Raw genomic sequence first — 22,360 nt, 5'->3', positions numbered from 1 at the left:
GAGAGTGCCTTCTGGTTTTTAGAGGTCAAGAAATATTCATCAGTAGCTTCCATTATTTTACACACAGGTTTCTGAAGAATATTTGGAAAGGTTTTTTTTTTTATTCCCAAAAGAAAACTAATCTTGTTTCCTATAGATTCTTCCAGAAATTTTCTTTTTTTTTTTGGTGCCGGGGATCGAACTCAGGTCCTTGCGCTTGTGCAGCAGGCGGGGAAACCACTGAGCTAAATCCCCAGCCCTTCCAGAAATATTTTAATTTATATACTAACATATAAGTATATTTTATATTTACATAGTGCATGCAATTTTTTATTTTTATTTTGTTTTTAATTTAAATTTTTATTTTTATTCATTCACGTTTGCAGTACATAATGATTACATTCATTTTGGGAGTTGGCGCATGGACACAGCACAGTTTCTTTTTCACCTCCTTCCTGTCCCCTCCATTTCTTGGTTCCCTCCCATTTGCAAAAGATCTATCTCTATTTCCTTGGTTTGCACTCAAAAAATGAAAAACTGCGGGCTGGGGATTTAGATCAGTGGTTTTGCTGCCTGCTGCACAGGTGCAAGGACCAGAGTTCGATCCCCAGTACCAAAACAAACAAACAAAAAAAACACTATAGAAGATATTTGAGTGGAAAAGAAAAAGTTGGAATATGGAATGGATTTGTTGGTAATTTTAAGCGATATTTTAATATTTTGTGCATGAAATAAATCCATTTTTAATGAACCATTGGAAAGCAAAGGTGTCACCATCCCAGCCACCTGAGGGCACCATCTCAGTTATTTGGGATCTCTGCCATCGCTTGGTCTGAATGTATAAGCCGCTGATGCTGATCAGCAACCCTTTCCTTGTACTTAATGTCACACAAGCATTTAACAGTAAAGAATAAGGCACACCATTAGCACAAAGCATGACCCAGCACAGTAACTACGCAGCATGAAGGTATCACCAGAATCCCTGGATCACCTGTTGAACAATGGCAATGTTTTAATTAAAAGGTTACACTTTTATTTTCGTTTTAGTTGAAAAGAAACAGCAGAAGCAGTTAAGGAACCAGGATTGGTTCCTCTAGGACTGAGGAGGCATTTTGCTGAATGGCTTTTAAAAATGTTTCCTCCGCTGGGAGGGGAGTTCAAGGCCAGCTCCTATCTCACAAAACAAAAGAAAACAAAACAAAACACAAAACAAATTTCCTCCAGAATCATCTCCCTCGGTTTGGGCTTGGAAGTCTGACTCCTTTGTGGACTGATGGTTTCTGCTGTCACAAGTGCACATGGCTCTCATCCTTCCATAAATCCACCACATGGTTTCTCTGTGCCGTCTGTAGACATTTCCTCCAGGGTTAACGTCATCTTCACCACTGCTCCCTGAGCTCTCCCCAAGATGCAATGCCAGGCGGGCTTCTACTTGCCAAACTCCTTCTCAGTGTTGGCCACACGTCCTCTTCTGTTCCAGTCCATGGGTAGTGCTCCCCACTGGGTCCTGTTGCGCCCCTTCTGACTTGTCCACGTTTCTGACTGTGGCCTTTGGTTGCACATGGTTACCATAGACAAAGGCTGCTCAGCTGCGCAGTCTCTTGGGGGAGAAGCCTGACAGTGGACGCTGTTGCTACTGAAGCCATGGTGCACTTAACTAGATACAATGTTTAGCATTGGCTCCATTTTGATGATATGCAGTTATGTGTAGATTTCTTAAATGGGTGGTATTTTGATTATGCAGAAAAATAACCTTATCCTTAAGAGAAAGATGCTGCAGTATTTAGGGTTGAAGGGTCTTTATTTTATTTTTTATGTTTCATGATTTTTTATGTTCCAAGGGCCTCACATATCCAAGGCAAGCACTCTACCACTGAGAAAATTTTTTAAAAATTTTATTTTAATGTATTACAAGTAGATATTAATAAAGAAAATATAAAAGCCATTCTATGAAAAATAATTTTTCATAACAAAAATTATTAGAGAATAACCATGTTAAATACACTGTGTATCATAATCTTAAAAGAATATATTTTCATTTGGTAACATCATCGCTATTATGTGTTTTTAAATGGCTGAACACTAACCAGGAAAATAAATATATATACATGAGGAGGGAGATATCTAATATGACAAAATAATAATGAAGATTGAATTCAGCTAGGGGGCATTTGCATGAAAGTTTCAAAATAAAGTTTGCAAAAGTTAGAAGAGGATTATGGATGGTGCATAACTCAAACACCCTTTGGAAGGAATTGATTTGTAGCATGAAGCAGTGTGGTGATAGATAAATGAACATGGCGGCTGGGGACATAGCTCAGTTGTAGAGCACTTACCTAGAATGTTTGAGGCCTGGCACTGGAGAGAAAAAAAAATAAGACAATAAATCTGTAGTTGAAAGAGCCAGGTCTCTACCTAAAAATGTCTATACTTTCTGTAGAAGCCCAGACAAATCATTTCACATTTCCTTATCTAGAAAAATAAGCATCATCTTAGATTATGAAACTATTCTGAGGCTTAAATCATTAAACACCAATGAAAGCCCTTCACACTTCATAATGTGATACATGTTGCAGGAGTAAGTCCCTTTGTGTTGGGTCTCTCAGGCTCCAGCACTTTCTTCTCTGTCCTCTTTGAGAAATAACAGTACTTTGATGGAGACCGGACAGCTGTGTGTTTTTCTTTATAACCTTGAACCTAGGGCAGGGCCTGCAACATTCCCAGGTACTCATAAAGGTGTTTAGGTTGCTGCCCCAAAACACTGAAGGAAACCAGACCAGATTCTGAGCTAATTTGATCAAGCCTTGGAGAAGCCCCATAGCCCACCCTTTACAGGAGACCTGTCTTGGTAGAGCATGCCGCTCTCACTGGCCATCTTAAGGATTCCACAGCCTTTTGTGCATAGGTTCCCAGTAAAAGTTTCGGACAGATCACTCAGGTGTGTAATGCTTCTTTCTTCGAAATCCCAACCTGATCCATTTCAGGATAGCTTGTGGTCATCCTCTGAGGTAATTCCCCTGTTTCATTTGAGCTGACTTCAGACAGGGATTCAACTGGAAGAAACACTTCCAGTTCTATATTTTTGAAGTATCTTTTGATCCATTATTATATCCCATGATACATATGCTCAAATAGATTCTGAACTGCCAAAAGAAACCAGCATTCTTACAAATAAAGTATAACCTGGCCAAAGTGCATATTGATTTCTTTTTTTTTTTTTTTTTTGGTACTGGGGATTGAACTCGGGTCCTTGCACTTTCGAGGCAGGCAATGGAACCACTGGGCTAAATCCCCGGCCCAGTGGATATTGATTTCATGTACTCAAAGTCGAGTTGGAATTTTGTTGCCTAACAGAAGTCATAATAAAGACTGAAATTGCTTCATATTAAGCTGAGTGTGCTGGCACACACTGTAATCCCAGCGCTCTGGGACTTGAGGCAAGGGAACTGCAAATTCAAGTGCAGCCTGGGTAACTTAATGACTTAGTGAAACCCTGTTTCAAAAAGAAACAAATGAAATTATTCCTATGAATTCAGCAAATGTCTCACACACACACACACACACACACACACACTACCCTGATTCCTGAGCTACAACATCATTCTGGACTAATAGTTTGTTCACTATAAATTTTTTTTTTTGGTACCAGGGATCAAACTCGGGACCTTGTGCTTTCGAGGCAGGCGTCGGAACCACTGAGCTAAATCCCCAGCCCCACTATAAATTTTAATCTATGATATAAAATGATAAAGATATAATTGAATAACTTATATTAGAAAACAAAATATAGTGATCAAATTCCATCCTGTAAATACTTCTGTGCAAGAAACAGATATTCCTCAGGTCAGACTTTGCATTGTGTGTTGTCCTGTTTGCCTTCTGAGAGCCACATGGTAACAGCAAACTATGAACAGCACACATAAACTTGTGAAAACGGTTGGCACACACGTACTGTTTATGAATTCAAGAGTACTGGATTCCCTCACCCACCAAATGCACGTCATTTATCAATGAATTCTCTTATGGAGAATGACACCATATTCCTCTGGAACCATGGTTTCTTCCTCTAGGGCGATCAGGGACTAAGGGACAACTGGGGTGTGGGAAGACCCCCCCTTTAACTATATCAGGATAACTCCTCGGGCTCTGGAATCATCAATATAGGAAAGTGCTTTTTCTTGAGACAACAGCAACTTAATATCACTGATTCAAAATATGGCAAATTCAATAGTTGCCAGCATCATTTTAGAAATTATGAGACATTTGTGGAAGTAAAACTATCACCATAAATAGACTAATGAACACTAATATCTTCTTTCAGGACAGTGCCACGTTCGTAAGGTTCCTTGCTATTCTGTGGAGTGGTAAGGACTTCTAAACGTTTTTCAAATATCTTAACACTGAAAATTAGTTATATTACTTAGACATTAGCCTTATCCATGAAATTTGAAAAGAATTATAAAAACTAAAATTTATTTGTCTGGGAATTACAAGCTTTTGATGGATAATTTTCAAAATATATGCTTCAGAAAATTCGAAAGTAAAAATTTATCATTTGTGTGTGTGCGTGCGCACGTGCGTGTGTGTGTGTGTGTGTGTGTGTGTGTGTGTTGCTGGAGATTGAAGCCAGGGCTTTGTGCTTGCTAAGCAAGCACTTTACCATTGAGCCACTTCTCCAGCCCTTTTTATTTTTTGAGATAGAGACTCACTAAGTTGCCCAGGCTGACCTCAAACTTGTGACTCTCCTGCCTCAGCCTCCCAAGCAGCTGGATTACAGGTGTGCACCACCCCACCCAGCTGTATCCATCATTTTTTGACAATACTTGATAATTCATGACTTGCTTCCCAGAAGTACTCCAGGAAACAAATATGTGAATAAGAAAATAGCTTTCCTCTGCAAAGGCTGGGGCTTCTTCTCTTCCAACAACTCCTCAGGCTCGTGTCTGCCAGAATGTTGGAAACCACACACAAGGACACGGCCACCTTCCCTGGGGACACAGATGGACACAGACACCCAAACTCACCCTGGAAAGATGCAGCAGACGGGCGATACCAACCACATTCCTTCTCTCTTCACTGCATGAGGTCATGGCAACAACAAATGCTAGATTTCCACTTGCTGTTACTCTACCTGGTAAAATTAGACCCAGAGTAGACGGGCCCCAGTAATTGGTAAACTCACCTAAAATAATTAGGCTTTTTATTTATAATCCTACCTGGTAAAATTAGACCCAGAGTAGATGGGCCCCAGTAATTGGTAAACTCACCTAAAATAATTAGGCTTTTTATTTATAATCCCCCCTTTAAAAAGCTGTCATTTGACAACAGCTTGATCTTAAACCAGCAGGCAAAAGAAACATGAGGTGTCGTGCTATATTAATTAAAATATTCCAAGATAAAGCAAAGGACAAAGCCTGAAAATAAATTCAGTACTATAGACATTTTAAAAGGTACACTTATTAAAACTTTGAATAAAAAGGTCTTGAGAACAGACACATTCTGAGGCATTACTGATTTTTGTTTTTTGTTTTTGAGACAAGGTCTGTGTAGTTCAGGCCATCTTTGAACTTACTACGTAGCCCAGGCTGGTCTCGAACTTGCGGCGATTCTCCTGCCTCAGCCTCCCACATGCTGGGATCACAGGCTTGCACCACCAATGCCCAGCAAAATAGGCATATTTTAATTAACTTGAAGCATGCTTCCTAGATTTCACACAGTCTCTTAAGATTTTTTCTTTTCTTTTTTTTTGAAAATGTGAAATTCCAGACTTACCTAGAACAGTTCCTGACCTATTTAAGGGGTTGTAAGTTTTTTTAAAAAAATTAATTTTATTGGTATATTTTAGGTCTTAAAATGTTTTCTGCAATATTCCTTTGCTTCAAGTTTTTCATGGTCAGTCTCCCACCGTGATGAAATAAATCTCTGCTTGTTCATTTGTTTTCTACACATGCGTCTGGCTTTGAAAGCAGCTCGTCGTGTCCTCGTGTTCAGCAGCTCTCCCCTGGTTAAGTACCAGCAGTGCACGGGCAACAGACAGGCCGCTTCTACCCGACTGACCTGACCGGAGCACCCGCGCGGCCCCTCCCCGCCTCTGCGCCTGCTCCGAGGCCTGGGTCCGGGCTGCGGTCCCGACCTTGGGTCCCAGCCAGGCCGTGGACAGCGACAGTTCCAGGTGTGAGTCATGAGGTCGCAGGGGAGGAAATTATCACAGACAGCTGAGTTAGGTAGAGATATCCTAGGCCGTCAGACAGGGCTGGGCCTCGAGGGCGTCTGTGCCGAGGGTGAGAACATCACAGCTCAGGCCAGAGGCGCATCAGTTGGAGGCCAGGCCTGCATGCCTCCCCAGGGGATAAAATAACTGGAATTGCCTGATCCAAGAAAGTCTAGACAGAGGTCAGTCACCCACGTGGGTGACCAGGACCTCCCGATCCATCCCTTCCTAAAAGGGTCGTTGTTTCTTCCGTGTTCAACCGCTACGTGGCCAGCTTCCCCACTGGATCAGTATTACCTAAGCGGCTATGCTTGTAATCTTACTGATAACTGATTAGTTTCGACCCACGTTGTTCCCACCTTGTGATTTTGCTCTATAGAACTTCCTCTTTGAAGTGGGGTCCACGGCAACCCACCCGCGCCCCTCCTGTCTGTCAGGAGCTATCTCTCTTTCGCTAAGTTTCTCCTACTCTTAACCTCCGTCGTGCCTTAGAATTCACTCCCCTCTTTCGGGGAACTCGGTGTGTCTGACATCTAGCAGGTTGGGTTACAATTACTTCCCCTATTATCAAACCACAGCCAATCTGCCAGAAGCTCCGGGGCCAGCCCTGGAATCGGGCGGCTCTGGGCGGCACCGCCTCCGGGAAGGGCGGCCTGGCCGCTGCTCCAGGAGCTCCGGGCCGCGCAGGGGTCTGAGCAGCAAGAGCGCGGGCTGCAGCTGCGTCCACCCGGGGTCGAGCCTGGTCCCCGGCCCTGGGCGACCCGGCCCGGTCGTGCACGGCGACGCCTTCCGCTCTCTCCGCTGAGCCCGGGCCCCTATCCCAGCTGCCCGCGACACCCTCTCAGGAACGTGTGCATCCCTCCAACTTTCCGAAGCCACTGACCGCAAACGCATCCAAACTACTGACCCTTCCCCGCAGGCCTGGGCCCTTCAGGCCGTTTCCCTGCCCCGGACCACCCCAGGCCGCTCGCTCCGGCTGACGCACCCCGGACCCCGAGGTAAGTGTGCGCGTCCTTTTCACAGCGCCGGCTCCCAAGCTAGGCCTCGCTACCATCATTCCTCTTCTACCACTGCAGTAGCTTCGGGGGAGGCGCTGGGCACCGAACCCAGGCCGTCACCCTGAGCTACACGCCCAGCCCTGTTTAAAGACGTTTTACTTTGAGATAAGGTCTCCATAAATCGCTAATCTGCCCAGACGAGGCCTAAACTTGTGATCCTCCTGCCTCAGCCTCCAGAACTGCCTGAGTGGCAAGATGACGGGATGAGTGTGCTGGAAGCTGGGGTATCGGGAGGGAGGGCTCGCAGCAATGTGTCTTTGACTATAATATTTTGTTTAAATGTAAACATTCACTGTAAGTTCGGGTCACCTTGTCCGCAAGCCCCCCGACGTCCTTTCACCTGTCGCCCATAAACAGCCAGTCCCGGCTCTGAGGCTGAAAGGCCCGGGTGGAAGCGCAGGCCACTTCTCAGCCAGCCGCGGGGCCGGTGACCGGGTGGCCTCAAGGGATCAAGGCGCGAGGAGCCCGGCGCGGCCGCCCGCACAAGCGTTCCCTCTTCCGCCCTAGCCCGGCCCCGCTGGCGCCCCCCTTTCCAGCGCTCTCTTCTTATTGGCTGAGCTCTCCAATTCTCTGGTCCTCCCGTCCAGTGCTAGGGCATAGGCTGGGCGGGAGGCGGGGCCAAAGGGTCTCGGGACAATGCGCAGCGTGCTAGGCAACCGGAGGACCCCGGCCTGGGGGGCACTGAGACGCGGAGCCTCCCGGTGCCTAGAGGGGCCGGAGTCGCGAGAGGGCTCAGTGGGCGTCGCAGACGCAGTTCCTTCTCCGCCCCATTCCGAGACGCGCTGGTGGCGCTCGCGGTGAGCGTTTAGCTGCGCGAGGGCCGGGCGGTCGGGGTAGAGGGCGCGCGGAGTGCAGGACGGAGCCAGGTTCTTCCGCAGCTGCCGGCGCTGAGGCGGCGCGGAGCCCAGGGGTCGGGCGCCCCTCTCTCCCTTTGTCTCGGTCCGGGCCCCTGCTCCTCGCTGCGGCCGGGTGGGGACGGTGCCGCCCGCCCTCGCTCGACGCCCAGGCGGCTCCCCGGGACTCCCGCCCCGACTCAGTGCGGACCCAGGGGCGCTACCATTCATTTATTCACACAGCAAATATTCCCTGAGCATCTGCCCAGGGGTGTTATAGGTCCCGGGGATACAGTTTGTATCAGGCGGAATTGTGTTCTGGGAAAGAAGAAAGGCAACTGGCTTGAAGGTTGGAGGCAGAGCATGAGCACCTAATAGCTAAAAAAATGGGTGATCAAAAAAAACCACCCTGTTTTTCTGCTTGTGTCTTATAGTGTCAAGCCTTTAAGGATTTATTTCTTCCTGTCTCTTCAAAGACACCTAGCTAAGTTCCCCACTCTTCCACATTCTGCTAACTTTCTCGAAAGCTGGACTGCAGAGAAATTCCTCTTGGAATGCATTTTATAGTTACAGGAGAATATGGAGGCTTTTGAAAAGAAGCAGCTTTGATGTGTTAGAATGAGAATTTCGTTGGGACACAGAAGGCTTGTCACGTGTCAACTGATCTCAAGACGAGTCATTCAGTCCCTGGGAACCTCATTTCCATATCTCTAAGATGGGAATCATCACTCTATTCTACCGGAAAGGGGGGTACCCAAGGATGAGACATGCCCAGACTGTCCACTTGGAGTTGAGGTCTCAGAGAACTCATTTTTGGGGGGGTTTTTTGAGACAAAGTCTCACTACATAGTTCAGCCTGAACTGGTGTAACTCACTGTGTAGTCCAGGCTGGTCTTGAGCTTACGATTCTTCTGCCTCAGCCTCCTGAGTGATGGGGTTTCAGATAGGTGCCGCCCTGCCTGATGAGGATTCCATAGTTTGTGTTTACAGTGATTGGAGACACATTGGGAACTTCCCCACTGAGCCCACGGGGGCGGGGGGGCGGGGGGGTGGGCAGGGTGTCAGTGGGGTCCATGCTGGCCAGATCTTTGGTGAGCAGCTGCTGTGTATAGGAGTGAGGGTGAGTCACTCCCTTCTCTCCTGAGCATTTGAGAGGCAGACTGACAGGGACAGAAAACCTTCCTAAGGAATGTGTGGACCAGGATTGAAAGAGAGCATTTCTCAGTGATTATTTATCAAACAGGAGAAAAGCCTGGAAGTGGGAGGGGGACCTCTGGATCTCATTTGGGATGATGGGAGAGAGTAATGGAGTGGAATTTGAGGTTGGGTGTAGTCCCAGCTCGCCTCAGCTTTTAGTGTCCCCATCTCTACGTTTGGATGTGACTAGGTAGTTTGGGAGGTCCTTCCAGCTCTGGCATTCAGAGAACATCTGGGGACTGGGGCTGATCAGTTTCTTAAAGAATTTAGGCCCTTAGGTGACTGTGTTGAGATAGAACTGACAAGAGTGCAAATACTCTGTCATGGTGTGCGTCAAACCATATGAAGCCCAGAATGACGACATGGTGGTGATAGGTGGTGGATTCACCTCTTACCATCCTGTGTGCACTCTTTGGTAGAGAATCTTGAACCCTGTGAACCCTCTTTGTGCCAAGCACTGTGTGGTGCCCACAGGCCAATCTCACGAGCTCTGCCCTCTGTGGGCTTAGGGATTAATTTGTCCCTGAAAGGAGGAGGGGCACAGACATGCACACAAGCAATTCTCATTTAAGATAAACTCTTATTTATATTACAGATTTTTTTGAAGTACAGAAAATGTTATATAGTTAAATGTATTAGCTTTTTTCATTATGGTGTTAGTCCTTGTGTTATACATGAGATAAGAACTGTTCATATTTTCATATTTCTTGTTGCTGGAGTTTTTTTTCAATTTTCACATTTCACTGATCTGTATCTTGAATTTATTTCAGGTGTTTCCTCCTATTCTTCACTCAGTTAATGACCAAAGACCATGTGACCCTTGCTCAGAGGGACCAAAACAAATGGCACTGGAGATTAAAGGCATACAGCTTGCCTCGGTAAAGTCTCTCACACTCTTGCTCTCACTGTTTCTGGGAACGGGACTCTGCACTTTGTGTGTTCCTTGCACCCTGAGATGGGAGGTGGTCCTGGGGTCAGAACACTTATCTAGCTCCCAGCCTCAGGGATTCGTGGGTCAGACCTGTTAGGCCTCATTGCTGCTCATCCATTCTCTAGCTACCCGAGTTTATGGTACGGTTTTCTAGACACCGTCCGTGTCCCACTGGCCCATGGCCTTATCTTTCCTGACTCTTGCTACCATCCCCAAGACCCTACTCCTCAGGGCCTGGGAATTCTTCCTGGACTTCTGAGGGAATTTCACATCGGTTCAGCCAGGAAGCAGCCTAAAGTTAGGTCCTTTCCCCTCAAACTAGCCTTCCCTGATCTTGTAGTTCTGCTTCGTCCTATAGAAACACCCTGAGCCACCCTATGCATTTCTTTTTCTCCACCTGCCCCTTCCAACCCACATCCCTGTCTTGGTAAGCTTATATGTTTTCATGATGTCCTCTGTCTTATGCTCAACTTGGTATTCCTGATACATTCCTCTTCCCCTTGTCTAAAGTGCTTTCCCCTGTTCCCATCTTCCTTAGTGACACTACCATTCTGGTTACCAGATGAGGTCTCATGTCCTTGGATTGTTTCCATCAGTCATCCTCCAGATCCAGTCTGATGTATATGGATGGTGTCTCAGCATAGCTGGATTTCATTGTTCTCTCTTCTGTCATTATCTAGGACTAGGGTCTTGCTATTTTATTCATTGTTCATTCATTCAACAAATATTTATTTGTCATCTACAAAGTGCCAGGCCCTCCAATGGATATCAATACCACATTCTTAAAGTTTGCACCTAATTCATTTTCCTTCCTTCATTCTCTTTCTAATCCATGTGAGCTAATCTTCCTAAAGTATTCTCATCCTAATTTCAGTTTTGGATATGTGCAAAGTTTATGTCCAAACTGGGATATTTTTGTGAGTTAAGGAAGGAATTATAAAATATGATATTGAGGTACAGTTTCAAGCCACCACTGGTCTTGGAGAGCCGAGATACATGATTACTGTATTCCTAAGCAGCACCTCATGGAATCTTTCCCTTTTCCCCCTCTCCATTGGGTGGGGTACCCCAGCTGCCTTTCTCTGCTTTCCACTTTATAAAACTGAGAGAAACATGAATATTGTGAGAGGTGGCAGAGGGGACGGAAATATGGGAATTCAGGGAAATGAACAGTAATGCTCGGCAAACTGTATTAACAAGTGCCAGGGAAGGGGACGAATGAGGAGAGCAAGGTGGAGAAAAGACCATATGACCTATGATCAAAAAATACTACAGTTGTTGTTTACATTTTACAAAATGTATTACAGTAAAAGAAACGTTGACAGTACTCCCCCTTAGAATATTTCCCATCACTCCCAGCACACTCATCCTATCGTTCTTGCCACTTTGTGAAGCAGTTCTGGAGTCCTCTTTCATGAGTATCTTTCGTTATGCTGTTGCGGCTGCCTCAGTGTCCTGAGTTGATTGAAAATGTTTCCCTTTCGTGGTCATTTTGACTTTGAGGAAGAGTCAGAAGTCACACAGTGCCAGATCCAGTGAATGATGTAGATGAAGACAGGTGTTATTTTTACTAGGCCCCCTTTCTGTTCATTGGCCCTCAGCAGCAGTGTTATCAGGTTGAGGGGACTTGCTCAGGTTCTTGATGTTCTAAACAAAGAATTGAGTAGGACACCTAGGAATAGCAGTAAGATCAGAGATTTATTTGAAAGAAAAAAGACAAGATCCACCCCACAGGATCGGAGCCAGCCAGTGAGAAGAGCTCACAGCACTGAAGGTCTTGGTGTTGGGGATTTTAAGCCCTAGGGTTTGGGGTGGCATAGACGGGTTGATCTGATAGGAACCATCTGGCATCCAGAGTCCACTGGGATGTCAGATCTGCATAGTCAGTGACATGGTAATTAGGATTAGAGTTGGCCAAGGGCACAAGCCTGGGACTTACTGTGTACAAGTTAAGTCTCCTGGTCACTTTTTCCCATTATGTTTAGACCTGGGCATCCTGGTCCTGGGCTAATGTTTAACTCAGAAAGTAGATCCAGCCCAGAAACCAGGCTTCAGGGTGCCCCTCCCTTCTTTATAAATGTTTCCTTGGTTACTTTATACTTCATATCTAGCCCAGAAAGCAAGCTCGAGAGGGCCAGCTCTCCATTCTCTCTCCAGTCTTTTCCTTAGCTACCTCCTACCTGAGCAGTATTCACAATATTTGTGATCACACCTCACAAGGACACTCTTGAAGGATTTCCAAAACTGCCTCAGAAAGTGGAAAGAGTGATGAATAAATGTGAGCAAAGCAGGGGGAGGATTGTGAAGAGGATTCATGGCAATGTGTCTTTTTTCTGTGTTGGAAATACTTTTAATTCATGTTTCATCTTTTTTTATAGCAAAACATTTATTGGTACATTTTAGGGATACATAATGGGAATTTGCACCTCTACATGGTACATCCCGCCTCTTTTTTGCCATTCCCCCTCCCCTCAAGCCCTCATCCTTTCCTATGTATAAAAGCTTTGTTTCCATTTTTTCCTTCTCTTTTCACTTTTTTTGTTCCTTCCTTTCCCCCTCCCTCCTCCCTTGTTGCCCTTCCCATTTGAACATTTTCTTTCCATTTCCCAATATTGATTATACCTTTTAGTCCTAAAGTGGCAGTGTATTTTTTAAATTTAAGCATTTTAAAATTTTAAATATTTACACAACTTGTTGATCACCCTTGATAGGGTGGAGAAATAGATTTTATTCTTCTCTTTAGAACTTGCTTCCTATTGACTATCAAATTATATATGTTTTTTTCTTTGTCTTGTAACTTTAGCGTTCTGGCAGGATTCACTTCAGGTGCTCATTTGCTCTTGAACAATATAAACATTGTGAGTGCTTGCTAAGTGCCTGGAGCTGTTCTAAATGCTAGAAATGGAGTAGTGAATAAAATGGACAAAACCTTGCCAGCCTAAGGCTTACATTATAGTGTGATCTCCTACTTACTTGTGAGTACAACTATGCCACCTTCCTTCTGAGAAAAAAATATTTGTTTTTTATGGTGGTGCTGGGGATTGAACCAAGGGCCTTTGCACTGTGCTCCATATCCAGTTCTTTTTTTTAAACAGGGTCTTCAGGGTCTTGCCAGGTTGCCTAGGCTGTAATCAAACCTGCTATCCTCATGCCTCGGCCTCTCAGAGCGCTGGGATTACCAATGTGCGCCATCACACCTGGCTGCTTCTGCCTTTAAATGCTCCAGCATTCCAAGCCCCAGTAACTGCTCCTTTTCTTACCTCTTTTCCTTCCTCTCCCACTTGGGTAATTTGTAAATTTGTAACTTACTCTCTTGTTACATTATCCATTGTAAGCTCCTTAGAGGTGGGTACGCTATTTCACTCTTGCCTTAGTTTGCTTGGGGCACCATGGCAAACAACAGAGGCTGGATAGCTCAAACATTTTCTCATGGTTCCAAAGGCTTGAAGTCTCAGAATAAGTGAGCACTTGGGTTTCTGTCAGGCTCATATCCTGCCTTGTGGATGGCGACCTTCTTGCTGTGATTTCACATGGCCTTTCTTGCCTCTGCAGGGGCAGGAAGTATTTCTTGTAAGGAAACTATGTAATGCTTTTGGATCAGGCCCCACCTTCTTTAAATCTTACTTGGCTCCCAAAGCCTCTATCTCCAAATAGAGTCACTTTTGAGGTCAGAGCTTTGACAGAGAAAGTTTGGAGAGATAGTCCATCACAGTGGTCTCTTAAATTTCCCTCTGTTAGACCCAGATTAGTAATATGTATAGAATAGGATTGTAAGTAATTACTAGTTTAAGAATATATGAAGAAAAGAGAAGTTTCAGAGATTAGAAGTGGAAGAGGAAAGCAGAGCCATCAGCTTTCTCAGAACTCTAGTGAGATGAGCTCCCTGGTATCGCTCTGCTCTGCAGGTCCCTGCCTCTTGCCAAGTTCCCTCCACCTGCTTTAACCCCTCTGCTTAGAAGAGGCAGCAGCAGATGTGTTGGAGTGAGCTCAGGCCCCTGCCCAGGTCCACCCTCCTCACTTGAGCATTGCCCGTGCCTCAGTTAGCACGCTGCACTTCAGAGGTGAACTCCAGCCTTGAAAGCTCTGTTTTTGCTGTCCTTGAGCATTACTACTGGGTATGTCCCTCCTTCAGACAGCTTATCAGGGCATTTTCCATCATCAGAGATGATGGAAATTGATCAGACCCTTTTGAAAGGAGCAGGCAGCACTGCAGAAAAATTTCATTCCTTCTGACTCTTAACTCACTTGTGAGCCGTCTATCCTAGGAATACATGACAATAGGAAGAAAACTTTATATGTATAATGAGATTATGACATTTTAAATAGTGCCTGAACCTTACGGAACAGCAGAAATCTAAGGCTAACAGAATGGTAGGTAGGTAACTTACAATGAATTCATTAGTGGCATATTATATACATGTTAAATTATCATCTGAAGATTAAATAATGTGGAAAAATATTATCGAAAATTAAGTGGGTGGGTTGGGGAGACACTGATCAAAGGATAAAAAATTTCATATGGCCTAGAGGAATAAGTTGAGGATGTCTATTGTATAAAATGTTAATTATAGTTAGTAACAGTATATATTATACCCTTGGAAATGCTGAGAGATTTTGAAATGTTTTCCACAAAAAAATGGTTACGTGTGAGAGATAATGAATATGCTAATTGTCTTGACTTAACATTTCACAGTGTATGCATAAATCAAGACATTATATTGTTTACCATATATATATACAGTTTTTATTTACCAGTGGAGTTAAGTGGAAGAAGTAGAATGCCAAATAGTTTCTACTGTACATTTAATAATGCAACATTATGTATGTGGATAAGTCTGGCAAGGAAAATGGTAAAAAGAAAATTAGTCACGTGTTATTATGGAGTTACCTATGTCATCATTGTCATTGTCATCATCGTTGTTGTCATTGTCGTAGAACTGGGGAAGTCAGGGCATTTGTAATGAACTATATCCCTTTCTCTATTTTATTTATTTCAAGACACGGTCTCACTGAGTTGCCCAAGCTGGGCTTGAACTTGATCTTTCTGCTTCAGCCTGGAGTGCTCAGATTATACGCATGTGCCATCCAGTCTGCACCTTTGGGTTTTTGATAAGTCACCTCCTTCTAGACTTGAGGGTCCCTATATGTGCAGAGTTCCATGAGGAAGCCAGTTGGGAAGTTCCTGTTCATGCCTGATAGGTGGTTTCAAGTCTGAGCCCCTCTTGGTTGTACTGTCCCTACTCTCACTCTTTGCCATTCTTAGGTAGGTTACTGTGATGCCAGTGAAGGTCCTGTGAGAGTTTCCTGTCACGCGTTAGCTAACTCTCTTCCCCTACGTAGCCTCTCACCTTCACCCAGTAGACGCAGTCCATGAGAGTGGCAGCATTCTGAAAACAGACAGGTGGGTGAACTGGCACATGAAGTTGGTACCAACTACAGAGCGGCTTGTAATGCAGGCTGTGGTGTGACTAGGCTTCTACACTGACAGAATTATGTTATCATTTATCAAACAGCCCTTAAATACAAAGATGTAGCCTGGGGTCTAAAACATAGACCTATACTGCCGCAGGCCAGCTGCAGTCGATGTCGATGTAGGGTAGGAAGGGGAGATGTCCTGGGCCGGCCGATGAGAAAAGAACCTTCTCAAGCAATGTTCAGGTTCCCTCTGAGAAGTCTCAGGGTCTGATTTATTTTTAGCTCTTTAAGCAATAGCTGGGAGGCATTGGGCGGAACATGTTTACATTTTAAGTTGCCTTAGCAATTTCTATTGAAGTAAAGGTTATTTTTTGTTAAACAAGGTACAGTTCCTCTAAGCTGTTTCATTTCATTGAACATCATGAATACATACTTAAAAATTACAATTGTCCCCTTATTTACCCACACCTAAACAGAACAGAAAGTAACTTAATCAAAATCTTTATATCAGCGGGGGTTCAAGCGAGATTTAATCAATTAAGTGTCAAACTTGTTGTCGCCAGCTGGCCCTTGAGAAACTGCACAATGGTTAATATAGTTTGCTATTAGCTCTCTATTTTACTTTACCTCTATTCATCTTACCTAAATGTCATTTGGGTTCATAGTCCATAAGCAGGAGATATTTACAGCACTTTGAGAAATATTGAGTAACTTGTCTCCTTAATGCATTTACCTGTCTTAACATTCTTTCTATTTTTCATTTCTCACTATTTCTTTCACGTAAAGTCTGTCTTTCCAATCTTTTTGTAAGACCCCTTTAGTAAGTAGAATGTCAACAATAAGAGGGGGAGTTATAGTAGTGGGGAAACAGAGGGGGTTTTAGGAGAGGTTTCTTTAGAAGTGGATGTGGCAATAGAACTAAGAGAAACTAGAATTTGGGACTTGTGAGCCAGATCAGATTTCAATATATCATTACCAATGTGTCTCATGGAGAGTTTGTTGTTAGTCACAAACACAATGACTCCTGTAATCAGAGTAACAATTATAAACATTATGGCAAGAAAAAATAAAACATGAGGGTATGATGTGTTCCACCCTTTCTTTCCCCCAGCTGGAACTTTGTCAAGCAGCAATGGAGGTCGGTTGGGCTTCGCCACTATACCAACAGATGAACTTAGTCACACCCTAAGAGAGAATCCCAGTTGCTATCCTATAAAACAATTTTTTTTTTTTGCTGTGCCAGGGATCGAACTCAGGACCTTGTACTTGCGAGGCAGGTGTGTTGCCACTGAGCTAAATCCCTGACCCCTATAAAACAATGTTTGAGTGCCTATTATGTGCAAGCCACTCTCAGTAATACTAAGGATAGAAGTCAGCAAGAACTAAAAGCCAAACTCATCTAAAGATTAGTCATTTCAGATCCTGATCTAAGAATCATTCAATTTTCTTTCTGGCGGAACCATATTATAATTGAACTTAACATTAGGAGTGCTATAGCTCCAATTCTGGGAGGGGACCAGGAAGAATCCAGGGTGGATTTTATAGTTTAGTGCTTTTTCTGAGGGTGAACCTGTTGGACCCCTATCAGCCCCTGGCTTTCCATAATCCTTTACTTTGGCCTTTATGTCTGACTTGACTTTTTTCATCTTTCTGATCAGTTCCTCTGCCTTTGAACCTTCCATAAAATACCCCATGGTCTACCACAACTAGTTGTCCATGGATAATTCTCCTTCCCCTAGCACAGAAAACATGATTAATTTCTGTTTCTCCTGTCAGATGGTGAAACTGGGTCTGAGGAGGAGTTGATTCCAAAGCATCATTCTTGAAAAATTTGAATTACGTTGTACTCTCAAGAGAATCCTACAGAAGTGTTGCTAAGGAGGTCACATTCTCAAAAGCTCCCTGAAAGGAAGAAGACTAGAGAGACCATTGGAATGCTCCAAGCATGAGAAAATGAGAAAGACAAGAAGCTTCAAACACAAGACAGTTAAGGACAGCAAAACACACACTGCTATCAGTGACCAAGAATCTGAAAAAGATGATAGTCGGTGCGATGAGCCCGCAACAAATGAGAGAGTTGTAGCTGAGAAGAAACAATATGTATGCACTGAGTGTGGGAAAGCCTTCAGTCAGAGCGCCAACCTCACAGTGCATGAGCGAATCCACACCGGAGAGAAACCATATAAGTGCAAGGAGTGTGGGAAAGCCTTCAGTCATAGTTCCAACCTTGTGGTTCACCGCAGAATCCACACTGGACTGAAGCCCTACACGTGTAGTGAATGTGGGAAATCCTTCAGCGGAAAGTCCCACCTCATCCGGCACCAGGGAATCCACAGTGGGGAGAAGATGTATGAATGTAAGGAGTGCGGGAAAGCCTTTAGCCGGAGCTCAGGGCTCATTTCTCACCACAGAGTTCACACTGGGGAGAAGCCCTACACTTGTACTGAGTGTGGGAAAGCCTTTAGCCGGAGTTCAAACCTCACTCAACATCAGAGAATGCACAAAGGAAAGAAAGTTTACAAATGTAAGGAATGTGGGAAGACATGTGGTTCTAATACAAAGATAATGGACCATCAGAGAATTCACACTGGGGAGAAGCCCTTTGAATGCGATGAGTGTGGAAAAGCTTTCATCTTAAGTAAGACCCTTCATGAACACCAGAGACTTCATCGTAGAGAGAAACCTTACAAATGTAATGAGTGTGGGAAAGCCTTTACTTCTAATCGAAACCTCATTGATCACCTGAGAGTCCACACTGGAGAGAAACCTTATAAATGCAATGAATGTGGGAAAACTTTCAGGCAGACTTCTCAAGTTATTCTACATTTGAGAACTCACACTAAGGAGAAACCCTATAAGTGTAGTGAATGTGGGAAAGCCTATCGTTACAGCTCACAGCTTATTCAGCATCAAAGAAAACATAATGAGAAAGAAACCTCATAAATAATAAATATTGTTGGTAATAGGGCTAATTACTACTTTTCTGAAAAGCAAGTAGTATCAGTAACCTTCATTCTACTTCCAAGAATCCATATAGAAAAAATAATAGACGAGGTTAACAAAAGGGATATTCTAAAAGAATGTTCTTTCATATATAACTGAAAGAGAAAAACCTAGATTTTCAACAGTGCAGGGTTAAATGGATGGTGTTCTATCCAGGTAGTGGTTCTGCAGCACTGTAAACATTTTCAGAGAATAATTAAGCTGGGCTACTCTGGAGGCTGAGGTAGAAGGCTTATAAGTTTGAAGCTAGCCTGGCCACTATAGTGAGACTCCCATCTCAAAAAATATATATAATGATATAGAGAAATGTCTGGATTAAGTGAAAGATAAACACAATGAAATATCCAGTTTTTTAAAATTATGCCTAAGAAAAAAGGGCAAAGAAGTAAACTAAGCCAAAATATTAATGATGATTACCTCTGGGTGACAGTATTATAGATGGTTTCTATTTTCTTCTGTATAGTTTTCTATGCTTTCTAGATTTTCTACAGTGAGAATGTTCAACTTTTATATTCAGGGTAAAAGTATGGTATTTTTTAAATGCAATGAGCTCGCACTCATTTTCATTAAACAGTGTTAGAAAAGGGTCTCAGTGTATAGAGTTGAAGGTCTTGGGTTTAAGCCTAATACTTAGGAGTGGACCCAGGTCCAAGTCAATTTCTTTTAGAACCTCTTCCATGTTAGTAAAACCATCAATACCAGTCCTTTGTCTTTTGCAGTTTTAAATTGACTTTAAAGTTGTCCACAAAGTATATACTTTCTGTTGTGTTAAAAGAACACAGCCAAAATCTAGAGCATCTTTCTTTCAGTAGTAGAAAGATCTGTAAATGATGGAGAACTACCTAAGCTCTATCTTTTCAGTATATATCTAGACAACTTGGGGGGGGAATGTGTCCTTAGGAAATTGAAATAATTGTAGGTGCAAAAACCTGAAAAAGTTAGTTACCATTAAGTAAAATGTAGAAGAGTGGGCCTTCGTGTTGTAGGTAGAGCTTGGTAGGTAAAAGTATAGACCATGGAGTTGGACAGATCTGTGTTCCAATCTCAAGTCTCCCCACTTGTAGCTTGTCAGTTTAGGACAAGTCACTAAACTGCTGGTGAGCCTCAGCTTTTTCTGTCAAAGGGGAATAATTATCTACCTCACAGCAACCCTGGCATATGGTACATCATAAGCTCAAATATAAGACATGGCAAAATATTTCTCAACACTTTAGAGGAAGAGGGATTCAGAAGAAGTTGTGCCAAAGGTAGCATTCAGGATATTTTCAGGTATAATGAGTGAGATACCAAGGAGTAATTGCTTTACCCTTAAGGACACTGACTATTCCATTAGGAGGAAGTCTAGAAGGAACCAGTTCCAAGTTTGGTTTGGCAACTTAGCAGTTCCTCAAACTTCCAACTTTTGTGATCTGATGGCAGTGTCAGAAGATGATGGCCTTAGCTGCAAGCTGCTTTCCTTTACACAACTCCCTCAAAGTTAGGATTGATGAAGAGCTGAGGCTTCCTCATCTCATTCCTATCTTTCATCATTGAGAAAAAAGTCTTTCCCAAAAGATAGGAGGGAAGAGTGTTGAGCAGTCGATGCTATAGATGCTCCCCAGCTTCTCCCACCTCTGTGGCTGGCCCTCCAGGAAGGCCTTAGCCCATCTTCAACTAGTATCAGAACATTTAAGTCCATAGCTCAAAATCTGCTTAGCACTAAGTGTCTCTCCATTCTTAGCCATTCCTCTTGGTTTACAGTCCTTAAATCCAGTCCTCTTTGCATTATGCATGTAGCAATTCATTGTTTCAGAGTTACTGAGAGTATGTTATCTCATTTAACCCTTCTATTTGTATAAGAAAATTGAGTCTCGGTGAGATTAGGTGACTGGCAGTCAGTGGCTGGGGCCAGGACATGAGCTATGATCTGACTTTGAAGTTCATGCTTTCTTCATTATACCAAAGTGCCTCTGCCCACCATGGTGATTCTGTATGAGGCCAGTTAGGGCTCTCCTGGGTAGCTACCTCTATTAAAAGTGATTGTACCTGAACAGTTACTTGACCATGGTTTCATTAGGAAGACGCTGTAAATCTCAGATTTACAACCTATTTGTATATCTCATCATTTAGTTTTAAGTGTTATGTACTCTTCCCTCTAGTTACAGCAAAGAAAGAAGTGAAAGCTTTATATACTTTTGTGAAAAGGATTGTTTGGCTTTGTCCTATTTTGGTAGAATAGTGGTTTGCATATAACTTTTTGATATTACCATTCCTCTGCATAATTATTCAAGGCACAGTTTGGGGGGACGGGAAGAGATGTGTTGCTTCCAGGACTGTTGATCACTAAGTGGTATCATCCTGTATTGCTGAGCAGATACTCTCTGGCCACTGTGTTACTGTTATCTCATCACTGTGTCATAGAGCCTGAAATTATTTCTTCACATAGGCTTTCTTTTTCATCTGAAAAGACTCTGATCTTTAAATGTCTTCTAGGAAGGATATCCTGTCACCTTATATGCAGAGATCTTAATGCAGGAGATTGTCACATTTGTTGCGCTAAGAATGCTAGGGTTATGGTCCCTCCAAGCCCTCACTCATCTTCTAGGCCAATGCATGCCTTGAGGTGCAGGAGGAAATGATAGTAAGAGGTCCCTGTAACCTCAAGGTAAATGTTCTGCTATGTGATTGGCACTGGTCACCACCTTCCTCCAGGAGTCCGCCCGGACTGCCAGCTGTTAACCTTGGAGTTTAACATGTTACCATCAGCTTGAACCACCAGTGGTACATGCACAACTGTCCCATTAGGCAGCTTGTACCACTGGTGATACAAACAGATCTAATCACTTTTATTGATATTTTCACCAGTATAATTAATAAAAAACCACCTGATGGGACAGTCGTACATATACCATCGATGGTTTAAGCCACCTGGTAGCAAGACTTCTAAATTATAATCCTGTTGTAAATATGTTAACCATGCAGTGCTGACCCTCCTTTCAAGCCCTTTCGTAGTACTCTGAAGTGGGGGCTGTCTCCAATGGTGTTTTCTTCACTTCTTGTTCTGTGGAATCCTAACTTAAGAGCAGTGCTTTCTCCACAATCCCTTGGTTGCTAATTTTTGTGTCATTAATCCCCTTTCTTTTGTTCTCCATCAGAAACCAAGCTCTCTTGAAATCTATCTCATGAAACTTGAGCATTACCCACCTGTTTTTGTTATCTACTGGTTTCCTATGTACTCTTCATTGATGTTTTTCACTCTGAATATCCCTGCGGAAGATGAAGAGGAAATACTTTACAGACACCCTGGTCGTGTAGAATTGCCCTGCGTAAAATGAAAGTATGTATGTTCCCACTTGAGGAGAAAATGAAGTCTTATATAGCCTTGACTAAAAGAACTATGGCAGGCAAACCTGCTTAGAGAGGAAAGTGGTGTCTCCTTGAGAGATTTTTCTTCATACATGGTGTGTACCGTGTTAGGTCTTGGGAGAAATTGAAACCAAAAAGAGCATTAAGTAGAGGAGTAATTGTGTTGTGTCTAAATCCTGTAAGATTAAATTCACTGCAGCTCTGTATCCTCAGTGACAGACTGTTTACCTTTTCCATTCTGTGTAAGTAAAAAAGGGCGCTTTTATTGTTAGATGGTAGTCACCAGACTGTTGTTAATCACCTCTAATATTATAAAACTGGTGTAATAAAATTGTTTTTACAAAAAATAGTGATACTTCCTCCAATAAACCTGCTGTTCTTAAAAATA

At 43.3% G+C, this 22,360-nt stretch overlaps 1 protein-coding gene across 5 annotated transcripts; it reads left to right on the top strand.

Moving 5' to 3' along the window:
- Positions 1-6,925: 6,925 nt before the first annotated feature.
- Positions 6,926-22,360, top strand: Znf660 (zinc finger protein 660). Of its 5 annotated transcripts, none has more exons than XM_021257434.2 (3): positions 6,926-7,188; positions 10,049-10,156; positions 17,401-22,360. In XM_021257434.2, the coding sequence occupies exon 3, from the start codon at positions 17,578-17,580 to the stop codon at positions 18,565-18,567; it is 990 nt and encodes a 329-aa protein (XP_021113093.1). In that variant the 5' UTR covers positions 6,926-7,188; positions 10,049-10,156; positions 17,401-17,577; the 3' UTR covers positions 18,568-22,360. The 5 variants fall into 5 exon arrangements, with proteins under 5 accessions (XP_021113093.1, XP_004835124.1, XP_021113106.1 ...); XM_004835067.3 differs by lacking the exon at positions 6,926-7,188 and adding an exon at positions 7,894-8,045; XM_021257442.2 differs by lacking the exon at positions 6,926-7,188 and adding an exon at positions 8,084-8,430.

The sequence above is a fragment of the Heterocephalus glaber genome, unplaced genomic scaffold, assembly GCF_053883595.1.
Source record: "Heterocephalus glaber isolate CG9 unplaced genomic scaffold, H.glaber_assembly_v1.0 deba00001504, whole genome shotgun sequence".
NCBI classification, from domain to species: domain Eukaryota; kingdom Metazoa; phylum Chordata; class Mammalia; order Rodentia; family Bathyergidae; genus Heterocephalus; species Heterocephalus glaber.
The sequence above is the reverse complement of the archived record's forward strand: the minus strand, read 5'-3'. Positions and strand labels throughout refer to the sequence as shown.

Coding starts and splice junctions, on each gene's coding strand:
- Znf660 (XM_021257434.2), top strand. CDS start 17,578: ATGAGAAAGACAAGAAGCTTCAAACACAAGACAGTTAAGGACAGCAAA.